The sequence below is a fragment of the Adiantum capillus-veneris genome, chromosome 22, assembly GCF_014529385.1.
Source record: "Adiantum capillus-veneris isolate H3 chromosome 22, ASM1452938v2, whole genome shotgun sequence".
Taxonomy (NCBI): Eukaryota; Viridiplantae; Streptophyta; class Polypodiopsida; order Polypodiales; family Pteridaceae; genus Adiantum; species Adiantum capillus-veneris.
The window spans coordinates 134,511,217-134,537,174 of NC_140952.1; the positions used below are offsets into that span (position 1 = coordinate 134,511,217).

Here is a 25,958-nt window from a genome sequence, read left to right on the forward strand (position 1 = left end):
GCTGATGATATTGTCTTTATCTCCGACTCTCCGGAGGGGATGCAACATCACTTGAATGCATTGCATAGGTTTGCCCACAACAATGGTTTGTCTGTCAACCTTGGTAAAACCAAGGTTATGGTGTTTAACACCACCCCACAGTAGATTAGGAGAGCAGCAGCCGCATTCACATGTGGCCACGAGACTGTGGAGTATACAAATGCTTACACCTACCTTGGGGTGGTCTTTACTGGACCAACATTTTCATTGAGGAGAGCAGCAGAGACCAGATTGACCAGAGCCTATGTGAAGGGGATCGGGGAGCACCACAGACGGAGAGTGAGCGAGAGAAGGAGACACACGACACACAGATATGGGTGGGGAGACTCAAAGAGTGAGCAGCCCCCTATACACTTATGCTATGTATAAGGTATACAAGTCAGTGGGCGCCCAGACTCTGGGCGGCCGGGCAAGGCACATGCGCCTATACCCCAACAACCTCCCACTTAAAGGCGACTGTGCCTTTAAGCAAGGGAACCTAGTCTAAAGACTACAAAAGGTGAGAGAATTGAAGGGGATCGGGGAGCACCACAGACGGAGAGTGAGAGAGAGAAGGAGACACGACACACAGATATGGGTGGGGAGACTCAAAGAGTGAGCAGCCCCCTATACACTTATGCTATGTATAAGGTATACAAGTCAGTGGGCGCCCAGACTCTGGGCGGCCGGGCAAGGCACAGGCGCCTATACCCCAACAACCTCCCACTTAAAGGCAACTGTGCCTTTAAGCAAGGGAACCTAGTCTAAAGACTACAAAAGGTGAGAGAAAACCGCTCTCAACCGATGCCCACTGGCTGGCTGTGATCGTGTGCATCCGGATGTCCTGCTCCCGTGTAAGTCCATACACCACCAAACGTACCACACACGTACTGCAAGTATGTATGCAATACCTGCATATCTCCCTCGTGCACTATGCCATCATCAGTCAACAAACGACTGACAACCCCAACTGCAAATGCTCCCACTGCAGCTGCGATATCCGATCTCAAGATCAACATCTCATACATGAGACCACCGAATGCCGATGCAATGCTAGCGGGCCTTGCTAGCTCTACGGAGCATGCATCAACATATATATCCCTGGCAATAGGCATCTCTGACTGACAAGGCGTGTCAGCCACATGCATCTCCTGACTGTCCACAAAAGACGCATCAACCTGTCGTGCAACCTCAGAGCAAACCAGCTGCTCTAGGTGTCTGCTGGAAGACATATCCTGCACAACTATATTCCCATGCTCACTGTCGAGCATAGAAAGGAGTGATTGCATAATCGCTGACGTCTCAGCCTCCTCTGCAATCATTCACTGCAAACATGACCACTCAATCTGCTGTGACTCACTAGAGCTCTCATGCTCTAACTCCGTATGCATAGACTCTTGCACAACGTCCTCCTGTCGTGACTCACTAGAGCAAGATCGCTCTACCTCTCTATCCTGCATAGAAGTATCTCGCACAACTGACTCTCTGCTTTGCTCAGTCACTAGCAAAGCATGCATGTCTGACTCTGTCACCTCTCTGTGTGATTGCTCAAGTCGTGCCCCAACTGTGTGCACAACGAGCTCACTACTCTGCACTCCATGCAAAGTACACTGCAACCCACAAGCAAAAGAGACTCGCCTGCTCTCTCGCTGTCTACCTGGCTGCGTGATCACAGAGACAACACCGTCTCTCCCGTGATCCACATGCAATGGGTAACCTGTACCACTCCTGGCACCTCTCGCAATCACTAGCGAACCCAAATGCATCACAAAATCTCGCTCTCGTAGCGAAATCTGACATCCACTATCCCGTAACTGTCTGACTGAGATCAAATCCCGTCTCAGATCTGGCACATAACGCACATGACGCAGGGTAAATCTTATACCACTGGGCAAGGACAAACATACGTCTCCTGTACCCTCAATGTCATACAAAAAACCATCCGCCATGTGCACACAATCAAGTCTCCCACTAGAAAACGTGCTAAACCACTCACAATGCGACGTGACATGGAAAGTAGCATCTGAATCTAGTAACCAATGTGAAGACAATGTGCAATCCGTAGACATAAGATCATCTGAAGACAAGCTAGATGTAAATGTGACATCGCCATCACAAGCATACTCAGTAACCACCGTACTGATCTCACTAGCATTTGTCATGCCCAAATCTGCATCACACATCTGTCGCCTCCGTTGTCTCAAACGCCTGAAACATCGACGCCTAATGTGCCCTCTATGTCCACAATGCCAACATGTCAAGTCTCTATGCCGTCGAGACTTGCGTGTGGGACCAATCTCTCCCATGGACATAGAAGTGGGACTAGACTCCCCTGTAGACATGGATGTCGCATACATAGCATGTAAACTCTGCCATAAAGCATGAGTTGTAGTCTCCCTCGAGACCTGCCAGTAAACAGACTCAACGAGATGCAAACAAATCGTAGACATGGCTAACTCATCAAGATCCTGCCAATCATCATCACGCATAGAATTGGGCTTCGCCGATAAACCATGCAAGGGTTTATCCAGCCCCAAATCCGCCAATGCAACAAGCATATGTTCCTTCCAAGCAACAAAATCTACACCATCAAACTGTGTCAGACCATAACGCTGGAAGTCAAATGAAAAATCAGCCATAATACTCGCAAAACAGCAACCAACAATGAGTAGCAAATGTCAACCAAATCAGCCCTAAACTGGCTCGAATCGCATCAACAAAAGTCTGCAAATATGGCTCAAAACCTGATGCAAAGCTGCATCAATAACCGTGCAAAACCTTGCACAAAATCACAAGTCAATATGACTCAATCGCGCATAAATATATGACAAAATTTTGGCAGAGTCTCCTTTGTAACTGGAGCAAAATCTCAACAGTAAACCTCAAAGAGACAATAATATATGCCACAATGGCCAATCCGGGAATAAACTCGACCGGAATCACCTCACAAAGTCATACATATGAGCATACCCGCTCTTGCCGGAGTACCACTCAACGGCACCTCAAATGACATACATGTGAGTGATGATTGCTGCCAAAATACCTTTCAATCGATGACCAAATGTCTGCCAGATAACTATAGCAACATTTCGCAAAACCTTGCAAGATCTGTCGCTATGCGCAATGCGAAATACGGCACACAAGGGCATACACAAGTGACTCCAAACTCCAACCAAATGATGACTGAAAATCATCTGTCAATGTGGGAGTAAACTCAACCACTAAACTGTCAAAGAGTAACCTACGGATACGTAGAAGCTATGGCGAGAACCTGGATAAAATCCAACAGAGTTTCTTCTATAAATTGAGCCAAATCTCAAATAATCTCGACCACAAACAAATACACAAATCCATATATGGCATACATAAACCGCCAAGACCATGGCAACATAGCTCACTCTCGCATGAGTGGCTCTCTGGACAAATGCATATCCAAAAACCTGTGTACACCTATGAATTTGTTGGTTGCTGCAGAAAATACTCTCTGTGTGTGAGATATACCAAAAACAGTGTTTTTGGGACCCGAAAGTGCACAAATAAACCTGCTGCTGTACCTGCTGTAATTCAAAGCATAATTTCATCAAATAGACATCACCATCGCGTCCAAGCTCTGCCACAACAGCATCCAAGCACTCGAATGTCAAGCTCTCCTCCGCCGACCACTTCTCTAACGAGCTCCACTGAGCTCAAAAGCTCCTCTCACCAAGGAAGCCGCAACCGCCTCCTCGACCAAGCTTGACCACACCAAGCTCCTAAGCTCCAAAGACAATGCTCCTCAAGCTAAAATCGCTCTCCGTGAAACTCCGCGATCGAACTCCACCGTCGAGAGCGAGCGAGCTATCGCCTCGAAGCTCTCAAAGCCGTCGTGCTCTCCGCGGTCACCATAGCTCTGATACCAATTGGAGGGGATCGGAGAGCACCACAGACGGAGAGTGAACGAGAGAAGGAGACACACAACACACAGATATGGGTGGGGAGACTCAAAGAGTGAGCAGCCCCCTATACACTTATGCTATGTATAAGGTATACAAGTCAGTGGACGCCCAGACTCTGGGCGGCCGGGCAAGGCACAAGCGCCTATACCCCAACACTATGCAGCATTGGGGGGATTGGAGAGAATGTGTTCACAGATTCAGTTTCACGAGCCTCGAACGAAGCTCTGGCTTTATGACACTCTCGTGGCTTCCGCATTGCTCTATGGAGTTCAAATATGGGGGCCCTCTTTGGACCATCATGCGAGGTCGGACCGCACTAATGGATGGAGAGGCATGGAGAAGCCTCTGCTCTCTATGATCTCACGGCTTATTAAAGCCAAGGCTTCAGTACCACCACTTTTTATGGTTCTGCTGCGAGTGGCAAAACTTTTGTTCCCAGTGCTTTTGCTGGCAGCACTTCATCTGGCAATTCTGGTGATAAGGGCAAAAAGAAGATGCGTTGCCATTATTGTTAAGCTAATGATCACTTGATCAAGCAGTGTCCTAAGTTGAAGACCAAAGAGGCTAAGAAGAAAGAGGGTTGTTCCAATGCAAATGCTGGTTCCACTACAAATGCAGCCATTGTTAAGTCTTCTGTGAAATGAGACTGTGGTGCTGATGTTGATGCAGAATGGGCTTTTAGTGCAGAGTGAACTTACAATCCAATTGTCCATGATGCATGCATCTCAATTGCTGCAAATTCACATGTGTGGTATTTCGACAGTGGTGCTACAAAGCACATTACCTCACATCGTGAATTGTTTACCTCTCTCGAGTCTGTCCCTCATGGGAATTCAATCACTTGTGCCAATAATGCCTCTTATCCGGTTCAGGGAGTTGAAAAGATTGTGCTTACTACTGCAAATGGCAGTTCTTTCACACTTATTGATGTACTTCATGTACCTGGGATCGAGAAGAATCTTTTGTCTGTATCTGCAATTGCTAGACTTGGACTTGTAGTCAAATTTGTGGATGACAGATGTACAGTTCATGATCTCAGTTTTGGTGATGAAATTGTTGTATCTAGCCTTTTGTGTCGTGGGCTGTATAAACTCACTTTGTATAACAAGTGTGGACAAAATTTTGCAAATGCAGTTGCAGATTCAAGGGCTGTTTCGGATGCAAAATTGTGGCATGCATGTTTTCGACATCTGAATTTTGCCAGTTTGCTGCGTTTGCAAAAATCTGATATGGTTGCCTCTTTACCGCCTCTTGAAGCACCTGTCAAACATGTATGTGAAAGCTGTATTTTGGGTAAGATGCAGCGTTCGAAGTTTCCAAAGGATGGTTCAGTTAGGGCCACATGCAGGTTGCAGCTTGTGCGTAGTGATATTTGTGGACCCATGCAAACTCCATCCTTGGGCAATTGCCTTTACTTCGTGACTTTCATTGATGATTACTCCAGGCAAGCATGGGTATTTCCGCTTAAAGCGAAGTCCGAAGTTTTAATGTGCTTCAAACAATTTCTGGCTATGGTTGAAAATGTCTCAAAATATACTATGGGCACCCTCCATTCCGATCAAGGGGGGGAGTATATGTCTCATGAATTTAATGCATTTTTGGCTAGTCGTGGGATAAAACACCAATAAACAGTGGCTTATACACCTCAGCAAAATAGTGTTGCTGAGAGGAAAAATAGGTCACTTACGGAAATGGCACGATGTATGGTCAAAAGTCAAGCTTTGCCGCATTCTTTTTGGCTTGAGGCCATCATGTGTGCCACTTATGTACTTAACAGGTGTCCTACAAAAGCTTTGCAATCTATTACTCCATATGAAGCATGGCATCATAGAAAGCCTTCTATTGAGCACATGCGTGTTTTTGGTTGTTTGGCATATGCTTTGGTGCCACAAACACAGCGTAGAAAATTGGATGATAAGGCTGTCAAATGTATTTTTGTTGGTTATAGTGCTGAAAGCAAAGGTTACAGGTTGTATCATCCGCAAACAAAGCGTATTTGGTTTCACGGAATGTAGTGTTTGTGGAAGATTCTGTTCAACCCTTGCTGTCATGTACTAGAGACAGTAATGTAAGCTCACAGGACCTTTATGACACTTTGTTGCCTCTTTTTAGTGGTGGAAGTTCGAATGTAAATTCAAATGAGGTAAATGTACAGCCTATGGGGGTTTCCGAAAATGTTACAGATCAGCCTATTACTGATGCAGATGTACATGATGTACTTGATGAACAAAGGGCTGTAAATGAGTAGGCTAGAGGTATATCAAAATGACTGGTGCATACATTGTGTGACAGTAAATTGGATGCACCTTTGTCTAGTCGTACTCGTTCAGGCTTTCGCCATGCATCTTATGCATCAGATTGTTATGCTTTGGCTGTGTCTAGCTTACATGATATTGAGGAACCTCTGTCTTTTAATGGCGCACAGAATTCAGAAAATTGGATGGCTGCCATGCAATCAGAATATGATACAATTATAGAAAATGACACATGGACTTTATGTGATTTGCCTCCTGGCAAAAAGGCCATTGGTACAAAATGGGTTTACAAGTTGAAACGCAAGCTGGATGGTGAGGTTGATCGCCATAAGGCTTGAGTTGTTGCAAAGGTTTATGCACAGCAAAAAGGCATAGATTATGAAGAGACTTTTGCTCCCACTTGTCGTATGACTATTGTGCGTTTTCTATGTGCATTGGCAACTCATTTTGGTTGGAATGTACATCAATCAGACATTGTTACCGCTTTCTTGAATGGTGACATACTTGAGGAAGTTTATGTAACGCAGCCTCGCGGTTTTGTCAAGAAAGGACAAGAGGACAAAGTGTGCAGATGTAAGAAGGCTTTGTATGGGTTGAAGCAATCTCCTCGTGCTTGGTATAAGAAAGCTGACACTCACTTGGTCAAACGAGGCTTTCGTAACAGTCCAACAGAAAACACATTGTATGTAAAGCGTGAGGATGATGTACTTCTCATTGTGGTTCTTTATGTAGATGATTTGTTGATCACTGGACCAAATGAGAGACATATTGTTGAATTTAAGGCTGATTTGAATGCTACTTTCAAGATGAAAGATTTGGGACTATTGCATCATTACTTGGGCATACAGTTTAAGCAATGTGATGGTGGTATTGCCTTGTGTCAGAAAAGTTCCATAGAGACATTGCTATGTAAGTTTTGACTTGAGGATTGCAAACCTATTGCCACTCCCATGGAAACAGGTTTAAAATTGAGTCTTCATGATGCTCGTGGTCTTGCAGATATTAATCTTTACCGAACTGCTGTTGGATGCCTCATTTATGTTTGCTACACAAGGCCGGATATTCAGTTTGCAGTCTCACAGGTCAGCAGATTTATGCATAGTCCAGGGTCTAAGCATTGCCAGGCTGTCAAGAGGATTTTCCGCTACCTTAGTGGCACAGGTACTGGGTTAGCTAGTGGCTAATCCCCCACAGGTACAGGTGAATTTGGAGAGGTTTCACATGAGAAATCTCGTCCGATTCAAAGGGCAAGTAGCCCTACAGGTGCGGGAGCTCGAGGTCTTGCTACAGATGCGACCGGCACGCGAAACGGAGCCCAAAACAGGGAATTACAGCCCGCTGTGTATTTTTGCAGGTTTAGGGTTTCGGCCCTAAAAGGACCCTAATACCCCCAGGAGGTTCGGGGACGCAAGGGGACCGTTGTAGAGGTGACCTTGCGTATTTTCGGGGCAGAAAACAGAGAATTCAGCATGCTGCAGATTCTCGCCAGGTTTTGCAAAGTGTCCGTATGTGTCGGGAAAGTCATCTATTGCGTGGGGATACTAACTGTGAAGCGTCCTAGTACACTTATGCTGCCGAAATCGAGCCGGAACAGGTGTTTCTCGGCCTAGATTATGCAGGGTAGCTCGTAGGAGATCACAGGTTTTATTCCCTCTGTTAAAGAATAAAGAAATACCGAAAGGGGCGCCAATTTTGGGGCCTACAAGTTGTCGGCGTCTGCTCGGGGCATCCGAGCCGTGTGTGTATTCAAGTGTTAACTCCCGTCGCAGGTTCTCTTTGCAAAGTGCTCTGTGTGTGTGTCTAAAGTAAAGAATTTCAGGTGAAAGCCAACGCCTACCGCCCCACGGGCCGGTTTGTGTGTGTGTGTGTGTGTGTGTGTGTGTGTGTGGTGGCAACACGCATTGTCTCGCATTTGGCAAAGTATTCTACCTTTGAAGGAACGTGTTTTCTTGTGGCGGTGCTTGGTGGGAGCTCTACCTGTTGGCAATGTGTTGCATGCTCGGCATATTGCGCCTTCCCGCTGCCCCAGATGCCTTGAAGCTGAGGAGACCGTGCCACACTTGCTGTGGTGTTGTCGTCACTCCAGAGCCTTCATGCAGCAAGTGTCGACTGCTCTTCAACTACGTTTTCCTTCCGGCTCCTTTCACAGACGATTTTGGCTTTTTGGGGTGCTTCGGTCACCACAATCTCAGTTTGCGGTCTTCTTCACCTGGGTCAGATTTTGGACTATGTGGGCCATTTGGCATCATAGGAACTCCTTAATGTTCCAGGGCACTTTTGTTGACCCCTTTCCCTATTTCAAATTATCTCTTGGTCAAGCGTTGCCTATGAAGCTGAAGACATCACTCTTGATGCCTACAAGACATCACTCTTGATGCCTACAAGATTTACTGTGACTGTTTCTAGCCTTCGGAGCCTCATAGTGCTCCGTCTTTTGTATCCCTTTCTTTTCGTGGGTTTTCCTCGCTTTGAGGTTTCACACTTGTAAATTAATCAAAGCAGATTTATAAAAAAAAGTGTGTGTGTGTGTGTGTGTGTGTGTGTGTGTGTGTGTGTGTGTGTGTGTGTGTGTGTGTGTGTGTGTGTGTGTGTGTGTGTGTGTGTCTCTCTCTCTCTCTCTCGGGCAAATGACACTGGCAGAGTGCTGGATGTGCACAGCTCATGAAAATGAAGGAGATAGTGGGAAACCGGGATCCACCGAGACTACGTAATAGTCAGGTTTTGATCAAGTGAGCGACTAACTGCACTATTTGGGCTCGATGTTCTACAACTTCACATTGAGAGGAGTAAGAGGCACAGCAGGAATGGCGAGATAAGGAGGTGTTCCAATGGATGGGGTTTGGCCCTTGGTAGCGCCAGGTGCAGATTGACTAGTACGAGTTCCCCGCCATGAAGATGCACAACTCCTCTGCAAAGATGAGACAAGATTATGCCATGTAGACGTGGGGATGGCGTCATCCAATTGCACCAAGTGGTTGCAGATGTCGGACAGAATGGACACAAACACGCTCCTGCTCTTGGATCATCTCCCAAATCTCGCACAGTGCAGCTTCCATGGCATGCTTTCGGCCATATTCTAGTATTATCTAATATTATATAAATGAATGCAATCTCCCTTCCATGATTCACCGCCGATATGAATATATATTTTTGGGCTTTGTAATGAGTATCTTTTATCGCTTTCAACCAATCACAAATTGTGCATTTATCAAAAAATAGTCTCTCCCTTTTCATTAGCAAAAAGGGGAGGCATCACTAAGGCCTCACCCCTTTGGGGCAGGCCAAAAACTAACTGCAGTTCCCCTGTGACTACACTACAAAACGGACACCATAAATGCAAAAAGACACTGACAGAATGATCAGAAAAACCTACACACCCGAGGGCTACATGAAAGAAAGTCCTTTGAGCCCAGACAAATCTGTTGTTCAAGCCAATCTCTGGCCATCTGGAGAATGTTCATGGTATTTTTCTCTTTCTAAAAGTGATCAAGCGCATATTTGACCCCCCAAGATTACCAGTACGATTGCAGAAAACATTGAGGTAGTGTTTGGTTGAGAGTTTACTGCTGCTCATTTTATGGCTAGTTTTGATTTCAAATTGGCAATCCATTATCTGGTGTTTTGGTCCTTCCTGTTGCTACTAAATTTGGCTATTTCTGAGCCCTATTTCTTGTGTAGAAATACTTAGAAAATTGGCCACTTTGATCACTAATTTTGGGGGCCTGTCTTTATGTTATGTATGCTCAAGTAATAGTGTTTTTTCTTTAGGTGTCATTGTTTTCTTGGCACTCTTGATTTAGTACTAGTACAACTTATTGCAGCCAACTTAAAGGGCTTTACTACCAGATGGTTAAGAAAAGAAACGCAATGAGCTATTTTTCAAAGCTGGGAAGCACAAACAATGCTTCCAGGTTTGGAGTCCACACATTGCACGACCTTAATAACAATTTATGAGATTGAAATTTTTTTTTTCAAGGCCCGTGGAGAGAGGGGAAAAAGGAGGGGGCAAAACTGAAGGTATACCTGGAACATCAACAAAGACTTCCTGTCTGTTTTGTTTCTCGTGTCGGCACCTACGCTCACAGTATATGATGAATACAGAAATACAGAAAATGAAGGCAGCTGACCCAAGGACACCACCCACGATTGCTCCTGTACTCGAGGACTTTTCTGATATTGCAGGAGAAATGTCTTAATAAAAGAACAAGAAATCTTATGTAGCAAAAGTGCAAAGAATTCAATAGCTACTACAGCTACAATCTTGTACTCAGCCTGCTTGAGGATGTAGTGTTAGGAGATTCGCATGGTTCTGGAAAATTGGAGTCACAGTCTAGATGATTGCCAGAAAAGCTGTCATGCAAACTCAAGCAGTTATTCAGAATCCTTAGTCTGCCAAGAAACCAGCATTGCTGGTATGCAGTCTCTCTCAAAGCTTTGCCGAAGCAAAGTTTTTCTCACTTGTAATGTTGAAGCTTGAAAAAGGTGCTTGGGATCTGCCCGCTCAAGTTGTTCCCAGAAAGATCCCTGTGAAAGGAGTAATCTTAATATAATACTCTATGTACATAATCATTCACAGAATATAAACAAATAGACAAGGCACCCAAGAGAAAAAATATATAAGCAAGTTTAGAAACTTCGAGTATAATCCTCACACATTTTTATGATGTAAACTGAGGACCAATAATGCACTTGCATAATGAGGCTCTGTAGATGCACTTTCCAAATGTCAGAGCATTGTGGTAGAATTCAACCACCTCTCCTAAGCTAAATGACCACGATGCAAAATGGTCAATATCAAACGGACATATGCATAAAGAAACACGCACACACACACATTAAAAGTGAATTTCCATGAATTACAGTAACGTCTAAAGCTCCAAGTGCATGAACAAAACTGTCACTGCAAAGCAGGAGAAAGTCGCTGCCGAGACCGGGGCCCCAACTGGCACGGATGGTGAGGGCGGTGCAGCGTGCTGCTCCCTTAGAAGGATCTGCCTCCCAATGCAAGTGCAATCAAAGGACGTGGGGTCCCAATCCTTGCAAACAATAAGCCTGCCATGACAAGGCCCCAACAAGCAGCCACACTGAGAATGCAACCTGACACATGGGCAAGAAGAGAGGGAGAAGAAAGGGGAGCTGGAACGCAAGGAATCGTCTGCTGGCGGTCAAACTCATCCACATTGAACTCTGCACTCCGGCAAACCAGTACCAGCAAACGGGTCCCTGAGAGAATGGGTGAGCGACGCAAAAGAGACTCGGAGTAGCACTCATCTGAAAGCAAGACCGAGAAGATGCAAAGGCACATCCTAAAGAGCTCCAAAATACTGCCCTCAGCCTCGAAGTGCAGACTGAAGCCAATCATCGGCAGTGGAACGCGAGGGAGAGTGCCCCACCATGCGGCCAACAAGAGTCCGTCCAAGGTAATGTCAAGTAGCAGTCTCAATACTAGCAATGTCCTCCACCGTAAGATCATAGGTCAAAGTGAAGGGTTTGAAGCAGCTGTAGCGGTGCCCGTAACTAGTGTAATGGCCACTGTCACAAACAGATGACGTGGCACGACTACCCGGGGAGACAGTATGGACAGAGTACTGGTAGAGGCTTGCATGGCATGCTGACGTGGCAGAATCCCGAAAACTGCACTGACATGCTGACGTGGCAGACAGTACGGCCTTCCGCAATTTGCGTTGATAGATGGTGACGTGGCAGCCTGTACAGATTTTCGCGAATTGCGCTGCCTGCTTTTCTACCATATTTTCACTCTTCAAAGCATCTGGACCCAGAGTCTGAGAGCAGAGGACCCCTCGGGTGTTGTACTTTGCTCAAGCATTAATATAATAAAGAAATACCGAAAGGGGTGCCAGGTTTTGGGGCCAATACCTCTGGGCACGGAACTACGCTGGGCCGTGTCGACTCAAGTTTTAAAGTTGTGAAGTAATTTAAGTGGTTTTCTCGTGTGTCGTGTCGGATGCTTGACTTGGGGTGCCCAAGTCTGCGACACACCCCAAAGAAAGATCCAACCCAAAGAAAGATCCAAAGGAAGGGAGCTCCCAAAGAGCACTCTCTCTCTCTCTCTCTCTCTCTCTCTCATATCCATCACCCATTGTATCTTTCTCTTGTAGGGCACCCATTGTATCAATGATCACACATACCCCACACACTTTCAGCTAGTAGCACTTCCAGATTCATTTTAGTATCTCTTTTTTTTTTTTGTACTCGGACACGGTACCAAATTCACAAGTTTGTAATGGATTGGTCTCATAGGTCATTTTGGCCATTCGAAGACGTGAATATATCATTTCATATCTCTCTCTCTCTCTCTCTCTCTCTCTCTCTCTCTCTCTCTCTCTCTCTCTCTCTCTCTCTCTCTCGCAATAAAAGTGGGGCTTTGACCCTTTGCATTGCATAAAAACGACTATCACTCCATATACAAGAAATATGGGAAAACCCCTAAGAGATATACAATGAGATCCTAGGAAAAATCCCATAACAAACCACAGGATACATCTGGGGATAAAGATACTCTAATCAAGTCTACACAAATCTGCCCAAAGCTTTGTACACCTCGGGCGATGTAGCAAAAACCACGAAGTCCAGTGATGGGTATTTGACTGATATAAAGCATTGGTTGTAAAAACCTCCTACAGCAGCTCACAAAAGCCAAGGGTGTGTGAAATCGCTTGGCCATGACTCCAAAATCATCCACATCCACTCTTACCATTTCTTGATGATGTACCCCAAAAAAGGATGCGGATCTACAACACAACCAAATTGTAAGAGAGGCAAGAGGGACCCGCTCACTGTCCACCTCAAAAGGTACCAAGATGGACATCTCTCTGACCAAACCAACTTCCCTAAGGCCTCTCTAAACTAATTCTCAAATAAATCTGCAAATTGTCTCAACCATTGTCTGCTCCTGTAAGATATGACCCAATTGCATAGTGCTCAGGCGCTTTCGAATCTTCGTGTGTACAAGAGAGTAGGCGCTCCAATTGCGCTCACAAGCACCAACTGAGCAATCCTATGGACATTTATACGATATTTAGGAATCAATGAAAATCATCCAAGCGTAGTACGTACTATGTACTATGTAGGCGCAAGCGAGAGAACAGTAAATACCCGTGAGAGAATGCGTAGTGCAAGATTGCCAGCTCTTCCATACTTTTGCCACCAAGTGAGGGGAAGCTTGGTAGCTTCCTGACTCAAGGACACACTCCTCAAGAAAGACGGTCCCAGATTGTTCGTGTAGGCGCTCATCTCATTGTCAATCTGCAGCTACTCATTCTCAGTAAACATGATGTCAAGGTACTCCGATCCCAAGGTGAGCAAACTGCTCTCTGCAATAAGCTTTGGACTCTTGTAGAGAGGATGGAGTATAGCAGCCATCCCATGAATGGGACGACGAATAACGTCCATTGGCTCTCTACAATAGCCAAAATGTCCTCCCACCTACAGTTCACAAGACTCCGAAGTCAAGACTCAAAACCAAATAAAACATCCAAGTGGCAAGAATCAAGGGCTCCGTTGACTTACCGCTCCGATGTCAAAGAGGTACCGGCTGCTATATGATGCCGTATCTGTGTGAACAGATGATATACAAGACCAAGAGTGAACCCCTCCATGTCTGTCACACGCAAGAGTATGTAGACAGGCTGGAGAGCCAATGCCAAGGAGTGCACCTCTGCCCAAAAGCTGTCATCGAGCACTTTCCTCTGTATGTACTTTGTAGGCTCAGTCAAAGCATGGTGCATCAACTGCCACTTAGGATCCACAATTGTCTGCAACAATGGATCCCTCAACCTGTAAAGCCTCTTAAGTACTAGGTACATGTATGCAAACCTAGTCTTTGACGGACGCACCATGTCTAGTGTACTGTGACTCCTGAATATGGCAAGTGCTTGATGTTTCTTGCGGAAAAAAGTAGTCATCTTCGTTGCATCAGCAACAACAGGCTGTACCCAAGACAACTTGCCAATATCCTCCATGACCAAGTTGAGGCAATGTGAAGCACATGGAGCCCAAACTATGTGAGGGAACTCCGCCTCAACCATCTCCCCCATGGCCTTGCAGTTGGACGCATTGTCCGTGACAACCTGCAAAATCATACGACCATTACCTTATAAGTTACAACTTACAGCTATCAAATGATCATTAATATCATCAAGTCTTAGAAGTGAAAGGGATTTTAAGGGAGCCAAGGAATGTGGAATACCTGCACCACATTCTCCTTGTCGACCTCCTTGATGGCTTGCTTGATATGCCCAAAAATAAACTCCGCTGAAATTCGCTCACCAACCTCGCCCGCGTCCATGGCTCGTAGGAAGTATTTACCAAGACAAGAGGACACAACGATGTTGATAATGTAGCATCTACGAATGCCACTCCACCCGTCAAAGATGAAAGTACAACCAAACTGCTGCCACCCAACTTTCACCGGGACCAATGCTCTGTCAATGATCTCTCACTGTTCATCTAACATAGACGTGCGCATCTTCTGGTAGTCCAAGCCACTCCAGGAATCCGTGGCACCACCTTGTGCAATAGCTCGGACCATTCTCTTCCATTGCTCTGTCCGCGAGACATTAAATGCAATGTTGCACTCTATGGAAGTTCCACGCCCGCTCGTTGCTGCTCCTGCGCGTTCCCCTCCCCCCCCGCCTGCTCCTGCTCCCCTGCGCCATAGCCCCCCCTTCGCCCTCGCCCTCCCGCTGCCCCCTGCCTACGCGCTGTCTGTCCGCGCGCGCTACGGAGCTTACACCCAGCCTGCGCGCAGCCCAGCCAGAGTGCAGCCCCGCCCGCTGCCCCCCCTCTTGTTCGCTGCCCTCGCCGCTCCAGCCCCTTATCTTCACGTCCCCCCCCCCCCCCCCCCCTCCGAAGGCCTCATTTGAATTGCCTGGAAGTGGATTCTCAATTGGTTTCTCCTTGCCGAGCTCTCAAGCGTTAGCCTTCTCGACCGCCCTTCTCCTTCAGAGCAGCAGACACTAATGGAGGCTCATGCTCCACCCCAAAGGGACTCCTCCGAAGCCCCCTCGCCCGACACCGCTGAGCCCACCATTCGACTTGCTCTTTCACCGACAGAGCAACCGAGCCTAGCCGCAGAGGTAGAGCGTCTGCAGGCGACCTCGGTCATTTGCAAGATTCTCGGCACCCGACCCAGCAGAGGAGAGTTGCGTGACCTTCTCTAGGCCCGCCTTCTCGCAGAGGTGGGCAAGATCGTGGATGTCCAGATTCTCGGACGGGGGTAATACCAGATCGAGTTCGAGACCTCCGAGATGGCTTCCAAGGTCATTGCTATGAGTCCACTGGCCATCCGAGCATCACGCGCCCACTTTCGACAGTGGCGACATGGTTTTGACCCGACTTCGGATGTGCTAGTAGAGGAGGCAGACATTCCCATCTTAGTCTGCTTTCCGGGTTTACGGAGGGAGTACCTACCACTTCTCTCCAAGATTGGCTCCACCATCGCGATTGTCCTGGAGACACCTCGTACGGTAGAATCAGTAGCTGCCAAGGCGGCTGGCATCCCCTCAGTTCGAGTTTTGGTCAGAGATACCCACACGCTCCCGAAGATCATCCTTCTACCTCGGGTGAGTGGGGTTTGGTTTAGACAGAGTGTGGAGTACTCGGGTCTTCCGAACCAGTGTTTCATTTGTAGACAGATGGGCCACCTAGCGAAGGCCTGTCCACGGAGGAGGCCACGACCTGCACCTCAACCTCAGCCGTAGCCTGCCAAGGCTGGGCCGCAGCCACAGCCACAGCAAGCGGCATAGCGCACAGATTCAGAGTCACCCTCCGAGCCTGGGGCTCCAACGGAGGAGGGGTGGCAGCAGGCCCGTGGCCGTAGACGCCAGGGGCCACAGCGACAGCCTGACACTCAGAGTGGCCCTCAGGTGCCTACTCAGCAACATTGGGTTTCCACGGGGAACCGCTTTGGTCCTCTTGAGCAGGAGGAGCCCCCTACGCCAGCCTCCACCTCCGCTTCACCCTCGCCAGCCACCCCCCCCTGCAGAGTTCCCCTCCTCCTCCTCATCCCCCCCCCCCCCCCCCGCCCTCTGCTCCCGTCCACTCCCCACCTCGCCCCTCTACCTCTTTCGCCCCACCCCGCTTTTCCTCCCTCCTTGGATTCAGCAGTTGGTTTCTCCTTCCGCCTCTGTGGTAGGACCGAGACAAAGTGGTCCCTCGACTCAGTGGTGGGATGGTTGCATACACAGGTTCTCGAGTTCTCTCACCACATGGGAGAACTTGGAGTTACAGTTTTACTGCAGACGTTGTGGCCACTGGCCAAGTTTGCGGTGACACCCCCAGACTCAGCAGGATGTAGGCACATTGTGGTGTACTTTTTTGCTGATACGCAGTGTTTGCCTTGCTATGTATACATTCATGAGGACTCCTGGACAGAGGAGGTTGCTTTACGCACGGCTCGCTCTGCTTGGGCTTGGACTAGGCACTCACTACAGTCTCGCCTATCTAGAGGACGCTCGGATGCGGATTACTCCCCATCCAAGCCAGCCTCGAAGATAGCCCGTCTTGCTGCTGCGGCAGCATCTGTTCTCTCTCGCTCCCCATGAGGATCGTCTCGTGGAACGTGCAGGGACTAGGTGGGCCCCAGTTTCAGCGACAACGGGGCCGATTGCGTCAGGAGCTTCAGCGTTGCCTTGTGGGAGGAGAAATTGATCTCCTTATGCTACAGGAGCACCATCTGTCTGAGAGCCGCATTCGGCGATGTGGTCAGATTTTGAGTGGACCTGGAGGCATCCAGGGTGGGGTATGTATGACTATTGCGGACTCATTGTAGCAGGCCATTGTGGGCAGAGGGATTATTGTGCCAGGCAGGGCTCAGTGGATTACTATGCAGGTTCAAGGTGGCCTTGTGGGCTTCCTAAATATCTATGCGCCCAATGTGGCGAGTGCTCGTGCAGAGTTTTGGTCACAGATTGTTGAGTCTTTGCACAGGCTGACCATTGGTGTGTAGGGGGGGACTTCAACATGTTGGAAGACCCTTCTGACAGGATTGGAGGCAGCCATCCTACTGTGCATGGAGTCGAGTTAGCAGCTTGGGAGAGGTTGTGTATGACTTTGAGGGTCTCAGATACATGGCAGCACTCTGGCTTTGTGAGCCTCCAGAGAGTCTTGCCTTTTCTAGGTCGGACCGCAGACTGGGTGGAGTGAATCTATCGCGGATAGATCGCTTCTACACTAGTGACCACTTCAGTGACTTGGGGGGATCAGTGGGCATCCTGGCAGGGACATCCTTCTCGAACCATGCACTAGTGATCCTCACAGTGGCAGACAGGAAGAGGAGTGGGAGCACGATGCTTCGCATCCCAGAGCGGGTCTTGTTGGACTCAGCACTCAGAGAGAGGGTAGAGGCTCTTTGGACAGAGGGCATGGACAGCCAGGCTCTACCTGCAGACAGAGTGGCCTTAGGCCTAGCTCAGCTTAGCCACTTTTTTCTCCAAGAGTCTCTAGCTCGACGGGCTGCAGCGAGAGAGGAGGAGCAGCGTCTCAGACGAGGCATTGCTTCACTACAGAGGATGCAGGAGCAGCATACAGACAGTCCATGGTTGGAGGAGCAGTTACAGCAGGCTCGACAGGAGCTTGCTTGCACAGAGGAGAGGCGTCATGAGTTTGCCTTTCACCGACAGGCATCTCAGTGGACTTAGGTGGGTGACAGAGTGACAGGTGCTTTTTTTGAGACAATGGGACCTCGGCACTCGCATGCCAAGGTCAATAAGTTGAGGAGACCCGATGGGTCAATTGTTTGTGAGCCAGAGGATATGCGTGCAGTTGCTACTGACTTTTACCGTGAGTTACTGTCGATTGAGCCCCAGTCAGAGCAGCAGGATGCATGCAGAGAGCAGGTTTGGGCACAGATGCCTTGTCTTGGGACTGAGGAGATGCGCCAGAGACTAGAGATGTCTCTTCAGCTTGAGGAGCTGCACACGGCTCTTAGGGCCCTACCTCATGGTAGCTGTCCAAGTGAGGATGGGCTGACTCCTAGTTTCTTCTTGGAGTATTGGGACCTACTTGGCCCAGATCTTTGTAGTGCCTTTCAGTACATTCTGCACACAGGAGTGATGCCGGATAGCATGAGTGAGGGCTTGATTTACCTCATTCCAAAGGAGGGTGGCTCCTTGGATGAGATTCGACAGTGGCGCCCCATCACCATCCTCAACTCAGCCTACAAAATTCTTGCCAAGGCTCTGAGTTTGAGGATTCAGCCACTTTTGGAGAGCCTTATACATGGGACTCAGACAGGTTTTGTCAAGGAGCGCAGTATCCTTGACAACATCTTCACTTTCTGGGAGGCTTCTGCCCTGGCACGGCTCCATGGGGAGGACCTTGTGATTCTTCTTCTCGATTTTGAGAAGGCATACGACAGAGTTGATTGGGACTTTCTAGAGGGCACTCTACGCAGGATGGGTTTCTCAGATGCTTGGATCAGAGGGGTGTCAGCTTTGTACAGACAGGCTCATAGTCAGGTGCTTTTGGCAGGAGGTAGAGGTGAGCGCTTCATGCTCACACGATCTGTCAGACAGGGTTGTCCTCTTGCCCCCTTTCTCTTTCTGTTCTATGCGGAGGCGATGAGCAGATTTTTGGTGTCACAGCAGGTTCGTCTCAGGGGCTTAGCACTCCCTATACGGGGAGATGAGCTTCTGGACGCTGAGTTTGCCGACGACTCAGCCTTGTACTTAGAGGGCCAGGAGGCCAATCTACACAGATGTGAGCAGGCTTTGGAGACCTTCTGCTGTGCATCGGGCGCACTTACCAACTGGAGAAAGACAGTGGCTTTCTCGGTTGGCAGTGCTCCTGTGCCAGATTGGATGCCAGGAGAGGGTTTCAGGTGGATTCCTCCAAGGACTACAGTTCGGTACTTAGGTTGTCAGGTTGGTTTGGACTTGTCCCCCGAGCAACAGATTGCTCCTCTTCTCTTGTCCATCGGGAGAAAGCTGTTACATTGGAGCTCAGCACGACTTTCGCTGGCTAGTAGAGTAGTAGTTGCCAACCAGGTGTTGTTGGCGACTATGTGGTACATCACTTCTTGCTGGATCTTCTCGAGTTCTTGTATCAACCAGGTAGAGAGGCTGATCAGGAACTTTCTTTGGTCAGGTCCTGACACTCAGATTGTCCGAGCCAAGGTGGCTTGGTCAGTCATCACACTTTCTTGTTCTCAGGGAGGGCTTGGGATCATTGATCCAGCACAGCAGAGCAGAGCCCTTCTTGGGAAGTTTGTCGTCTGAAGACTTCTTCCAGGCGAGGAGCCCTGCAAGGAGTTCTTGCTGCAGAGGCTTCGTGCCAGGGTGCCTCAGTCAGGAGGCCCTTGGCAACCTTCGACCAAATGGATCTTTACAAAGTTGTGCCGAGTTGGTTTGAGCAGGAGACTGGAGGACCGATTCGCTATGAGTCTGCTTCGATCTTGGGAGCTCTGACGGCGTGGCCTAGAGCAGAGACAGCCGACGTGCACGGAGGAGCGCCTACGGCAGCCCCTCGTCTGGAACCCCATGGTTAGCACTCAGAGAGCTCAGAGGCCACTTGGTTGGGAATCGGCCTCATGTTTCTTGGGGTCCCATGGCAACAGGTCCAGCGCATTCTCTAGGTGACTGGCTTGAGTTCACAGGTTTGTCTGAGGAGGTGCAGCGTGTCCAGCTACAGGGCATGAGAGGGGTGCAGAGCATGTGTCAGGACATCTCAGAGTCAGTTCCAGCTGAGTGGCTCACGCCTCTCGAGCCAGTAGCACCCCGGTGGATGGGAGCCTTCACACGACTGGAGGTTCTCATTTCAGTCAGGGCTTGCTCAGAGACTTTCCCAGCCCTGTTCTTCGAGCTTCAAGGTGGGGGACGATTACAGCGAGTTGCAGTAGAGGCCCCACAGGTAGCAGAGTGCTGTTTCCAGAAGATCCGAGTTGTGGGCATCTGTGGGAGGACTCGCGTCATAGACCCTGACCCAGCAACTCTTGAGACTGGATACTGGAGGCTATGGGCTTGGGAGTGTTGTCCACTGACACGAGTACAGTGGGGTTGAAACCATAGTTACCCGGAACGCGGAACGGGAACGGCGACGGGATCCCCGCGGAACGGGGGAACGGCTACGGGTCCAGAACGGGAACGGCGCGGAACGGGAGGTATAAAAAACACCCAAATAGTGCATTTTTTAGCTCCTTGTGTTTAAATACAAGGAGTATTAGAGTGCTTTGACTCTAATACTCACAAAAAACTTGTTTTGAAGACCATTCAACCTTGCTATGACTAGATGATGAGAGAGAGAGAGAGAGAGAGAGATTTGAGAGAGTGGGAGGGAGAGGAAGAGAGCTTGAAGGCTTGGAGCCTTGAGCCTTGAGAGAGTGAGCCTTGAGAGGGAGACATCTTGAGAGTGTGAGAGGGAGAGAGCTTGAGCCTTGAGGATTAGCTTGTGGAGAGAAAGGGGGAGGAGGCTGCATTTTATGAGTCCTTGAGGCCTTGCACACTCCAAAAAGAAGCCCAAACATTCACTTTAATTTTTTCAATTTTTGCCAGATTTGTTTGTAACTTTGGCCATTCCAGGGGCGTTCCGGAACGTTCCGGAATGGTTCCGGAACGGCCGTTCCGGTTTGCACTGGCCGTTCCAGGTTTGCACTGGCCGTTCCAGGGACGTTCCGAGACGTTTCGGAACGTTTGGGAAAGGAACTGCCCCCCGGAACGCCGGAACGGGGGCTAGGGGGCGTTCCCCGGTAACTCTGGTTGAAACCGGCCCGTGCTGGGGCGGTAGGCGTTGGCTTTCACCCGAAATTCTTTACTTTATACACACACACAGAGCACTTTGCAAAGGAGACCTGTAACGGGAGTTAACACTTAAACACACACACGGCTCGGAAGCTAGAATGCTCCGAGCAGACGCCGACAACCTCTAGGCCCCAAAATTGGCGCCCCTTTCGGTATTTCTTTATTCTTTAGGAGGGTAAATTACAAGGTAAGGTCCTGGGAATCCTTCACGTGTATCCACCTAGATACCATTTGATTTGGCCAAATTTCGGCAGCATAACAGCCCCAAAACTTGCGCGAAACCAATTCCCCTGCTGGAACTCGCTTGCACTGTCGTATACCCTCTGATTCCTGTCCAAAAACAGTAAATTCAGCACGATGTATTTACTGGTTTTTGCCCTGTTTTCAGCCCCAAACAGTCCCCTAACTGTCCTTTGCCAGTGGGGCACGATTCCCAATGATCTTGGCGTCCGTATGGCTGAAAAACAGTAAATATACAGCGCATACACAGCGCTGATTTTGCACCTGTATGGTGAGGTTATGACCCTCACCAGTGCCTGCTTTGGAGCAGCAGCTAGCTACCCCTGTTCCTGCTCAAGGAGGCTCTTGCCTCAGCACAAAAGCATGAACCCACACAACTGTACATCAGTCAAATGAGTAGCCGTCTTGTGGGGCATCACATAACTGCACGTAGGGGGGAGAGAGAGCAGTGTGTAGTGTGCAGGGCATCACTCCTAGCACCACACTGTACATGAGAGGGAAAGGAAGCACTCCATAGCTCTTAACCTGTGACAAAAGCTGAAATGAGGCCTCTCCCAGCATAAAATTCAGCGCCACTTCTTCTGCGAGAGGAAAGTGCATGAAAATTCGACACTTGGCGCATTTACAAGCATTTGCCCGTTTCGGGTTCGCCGCTTAAAAATATCCTGACCGGTTGCCCAGTTCACTTCACGGCAGAGTTATAAAATGTTCCCCTAGTCATACCAGAGGTAATGACGCGAACACATTTCACGGCCCAAAATAGCAGTTCCCTAAATTTTAGGAGATGCTTCCATTGGGCTCCCACTGGTCTTCTGACCATCTATCCTCATTGGGACTGGTCCAAAAGTGCAATGTGGCCCAACTGTCGGATACTTTTTGTTGGTAGTCCCACCTTGACTTTACGCCTTAATTGAGTTCACTTCCTAGTATCCACCAACTTGCTAAGTGCGACGGGGGGACCTATATGATCTTGCTTTGAGCCTAGACATCCTCTTACCATACGACTTCCAATGCCGACCACTTCCCATCTGCGGGTGAATCTACCGTTCACATTGGCCATACAATGTCCGACCGTTTGCTACTTCAAAAAGAGGGTCTCAAAAATAAAACAAAAATCATTGGAAAGAAACCAACAACTACGGTTAGCAGTTGCCACGTCCTCGTGACAGGGGTCCTGGTGAGTGGCTATGGAGGGACCCTTTCTCTTCTCCTGACCCCGCCAAGGAGTCCCCTTCTTTCAGTACACTGTTCGGCTTGGACATCATTTACTTGCAGCACAGAGAGAGGCCCGCCCCGCTGCAGCACGTCATTGGCAGGAGGAGGGCCTCACAGTCGAGTTCTTGGCAGCCTTTTGGAAGAGGCTGTGGGACTCCAGACAGCCGAGACGCGTCACCTTGTTCCAGGGGCTAGTTGCACACAGAGCCACAGCAGTAGGGAGCTGGCTTGTGCATAGTGGTCTCTCGGCCGCATGTGCAGCCTGTGACCAGTTGGTGGAGAGTCAGCGTCACTGTCTTTGGGACTGTCCCTCGGCCCAGCAAGTGTGGCTACGAGCTCTTCAGCTGATGCCTGCCCTCTCCACGGCTCGACAGTACACTTGGGGGGCAGCGGCTTGGTCCACCCTCACGAGCCCGGCACTTCAGTTTGAGCTATCTTCCACCAGCAGGATGATAGTGATGCAGGGGGGGCGACCTACACTTCAGCCTGCTACAGAGCTTACTCCACAGGAGTGGTGTGGAGTAAGAGAGAGAGGAGTGTTGGGAGCTCATCAGTGGCCTAGCTCTCTGGTTCATCTGGCGGGCCCGCTGTTTCCGCATCTTTGAGGCTCGCCCTGTGCCACCAGTGAGAGACTGTTCGTGACTTTTGGCTAGAGCTGATCCATACTCTCAGAGGACAGCTTGAGGGACTACAGGGCAGCTCCGACCGCATGCGGGAGCGCCGCGAGGCTTTCCTTCGACTCTGGCGCCCTGGGCCTTTCTACACCATAGTCCAAGGGGTGCTCAGATGGCACTACTGTCCACCTGTGTGGCTCTTCCCTCCTCCCATCTCTTGATTTAGCCTCATTGTATATATGCTGTTTTTTCATTGGGAAAGTCTCCCCATCATGCTTGTTGTAGCCCTCTCTTCCAGAGGTGGATGTAGCCCTATGGGCAGTTTTCAGTAACTAATAGAAGGATCCTTTTCTCGGGAAAAAAAAAATGTTGCACTCTATGAGAGTGTGAGCAATCTCTGCCTCTACAATCTTTTGCCGCTCTTTTACCCAGGACTGTGCATGGACACGTGAAGGCAAAGTAGACTGTACATAGGCGGGCTTCCCCTGATCTGTATCCTCATCTACATCTTGAGAGTAACGAGCCCTTTTCCTACTAGTATTCTTTTCCTCCTGTGTATGTGTATCTGTCAAATTTGCAAACACTGCATCCTGCAAGGCATCCTGCGTTGCATCATTACCTTTCTTACCCTTGGACGAGGGAAGACCCCCTGCTAGAAGTGCTCTAGCTCTAAAGCATCCTTAATCTCTGATGGAATAAGCTTACATCCTCCGCAATGCCCAATAGTACCAACGTCAGTAAGGTGCCTCAACACACACGTCACGGTACTTGTCTTCTGCTTTCCACGATACTTGCAAGTCCAAGTGCGTGTTCCTGATCCTTCTTGCTCTCTTGTATTCACAACTGCAATGACATTCGTGTGTGCGTTCCAAATTGGGTTGGGTTTGCGAGGCATGGTGCATCTACACATTGGCAAGCAACGACAGAAAAACGCTCATGTTTTCGCGACTGAACACCTCTGAGAGAGAGAGAGGGTTGAGATGCGGTCAATTACCACGTTAGTAGTCCCTGCGTAGGCCTTTGCAGATGAGAACTATAGTGATTGTTCACTGTTGTAGAGAATACCAGCAAAAACTAGGCGCTCGAATAGCTTTAAGAAATGCGAAGCCAAATCTGCCGACCCGCTAGGGTTTTTGTCCAACCAAAAAAAAAAGGTTGTACAATACGTATTTGTACCGTATGTACATACGAATACTGCCTTGACATGGATACAACCTACACATGAGTTGGGTACCAAGATGGCTTTCTATAGAGAGCATCTTCTTCAGCTTATTGAGGATGGATTTGTTATCAGACACGGATACATGGATACTCATCTATCTCATGGGACACGGTGTGCTATTGATGAGTTATGCACATCCTCACACTTGCTAGGGATCAAGATAGGTAGATTTAGAGGAGTGTCAGCCAAGTCCAAGACTTGTCAGTTGTGTCAGACGGAGCCTGAGACAGAGTTACACTACATATCTCACTGCCCAGTATACTATAAGATATGAGGCTGCTTCCACTGTCAATTCAGACAAGGTTTTGGACCCACTTTCTAGGGTCATGAGATACCGGGATCAGAGATGCCTTGGACTATACTTATTGGAATTAGGAAGACATAGAGGGGACCTCTTAAGGAGGGGCCCAGAGAGGAAGATACATCTACAGCGGCAGAATACAGATTTCTTTCGGTCACAGACAGAGGAGTCAGCCCCGCAGGCCCCACAATATAGCGGCACCAGAGACACATTGTTTGATTGGGCAATAAGAGTTGGAGCACTCCCCTTGCCCTCGGATGAGGGGGCCGTCTCGACATCGACGGAGACTACGACAAACGATCCACACCATACTAGCACGGCACAGGAGTCGCCAGAGTGCTCACTATGGAGAACATTGATGTTACTCTCAGAAACAGATGTTCTTTTTAGCTTTTATTCTACTTCATTTTATTTTGTACCCAAACATTGTATTAGATCCACCAAGGTTGTATAAGTTTGGTCTCATACGTCATTTTGGCCCTTTGAAGACGATTAGTATAACATTTCATTTCATTTCAGCTCTCGTGCCTATCTTCAAGACAAGAGATCACATGCTTCCCAAGCAGCTGAGACGAGATTGACCCGAGCTTACGCAGCATTAGGGAGACTAGAGAGGATGTGTTTGCAGGTTCAATTCCTGGAACCTCGAACAAACCTCTAGCTCTTTGGCACTCTAGTCACATATGCCATGCTATACGGAGTGGAGATATGGGACCCTCAGTGGACCATCACAACAAAGGTGGTAGCGTTGATGGCTGGAGATGTATGGAGAGGCCTTTGGATTCTATGATCTCTCGGATGATTAGGGCCAAGGCCTACGTACCACATGAGATTGTTAGGGTGGATCTTGCTGCCTCTCCATTGGTAGTGGATGTGCTCACTCGAGCAGTCTCCTTTATGCATAGCACCTGGACTCTCCCTAGAGATAGATACACTCGATTAGCCCTCGAGTCTTCACTACACGTGGCATCACACGGAGATAGATCATGTTGGTATGCACAGATGGCATCTTGGTTTCAGCTGCATGGTTTTAGTATGGACAGATTACCCCCATTTCAGTACTCTTTGGATGCACCTCCATCTCCCTCACTCGGGCAGAGATTACTAGGCTTATCATGCAAGACTTGACTCGGTTGGATACCAGGAGGACATGGATACAACCTACACATGAGTTGGGTACAAAGATGGATTTCTATAGAGAGCATCTTCTTCAGCTTATTGAGGATGGATTTGTTATCAAACAAGGATACATGGATACTCATCTATCTCATGGTATCCGGTGTGCTATTGGTGAGTCACGCACATCCTCATACCAGCTAGAGATCGCGACAGGTAGATTTAGAGGAGTACCGGCCTAGTCCAAGACATGTCAGTTGTGTCGAGCAGAGCCTGACATAAAGTT

The 25,958-nt window shown here is 48.6% G+C and overlaps 2 protein-coding genes across 6 annotated transcripts in view; both read right to left on the reverse strand.

Annotated features, from left to right (window-relative positions):
- The window catches only part of LOC147430264 (LRR receptor kinase SERK2-like), a 77,549-nt gene that overhangs the window by 10,873 nt on the left and 40,718 nt on the right, over positions 1–25,958 (reverse strand). For all 4 annotated transcript variants that reach the window (XM_086494753.1, XM_086494756.1, XM_086494755.1 and 1 more), the window contains 3 exons: positions 10,667–10,732; positions 10,476–10,558; positions 10,232–10,378 (listed from right to left, as the gene is read on the reverse strand). In XM_086494753.1, coding sequence (XP_086350879.1) covers positions 10,232–10,378; positions 10,476–10,558; positions 10,667–10,732 — 296 coding nt within the window. The remainder of the gene's footprint in view (positions 1–10,231; positions 10,379–10,475; positions 10,559–10,666; positions 10,733–25,958) is intronic.
- On the reverse strand, positions 12,517–14,875 carry LOC147430266 (uncharacterized). Of its 2 annotated transcripts, XM_086494759.1 has the most exons (4): positions 14,418–14,875; positions 14,065–14,298; positions 13,739–13,983; positions 12,517–13,654 (listed from the first exon to the last, which is right to left on the reverse strand). In XM_086494759.1, exons 1-4 carry the CDS (start codon positions 14,514–14,516, stop codon positions 13,459–13,461), a joined length of 774 nt encoding a protein of 257 aa, XP_086350885.1. In that variant the 5' UTR covers positions 14,517–14,875; the 3' UTR covers positions 12,517–13,458. The 2 variants fall into 2 exon arrangements, with proteins under 2 accessions (XP_086350885.1, XP_086350884.1); XM_086494758.1 differs by having other exon boundaries at positions 13,739–14,298.

Excerpts from the sequence above, each read along its gene's own strand:
- LOC147430266 (XM_086494758.1), bottom strand. The coding sequence starts at position 14,516 with ATGGACGCGGGCGAGGTTGGTGAGCGAATTTCAGCGGAGTTTATTTTT. Across the intron at positions 14,299-14,417 it reads ACAAGGAGAATGTGGTGCAG|GTTGTCACGGACAATGCGTC; the intron begins GTATTCCACATT and ends ATGATTTTGCAG. Across the intron at positions 13,655-13,738 it reads ACCTCTTTGACATCGGAGCG|GTGGGAGGACATTTTGGCTA; the intron begins GTAAGTCAACGG and ends TGTGAACTGTAG.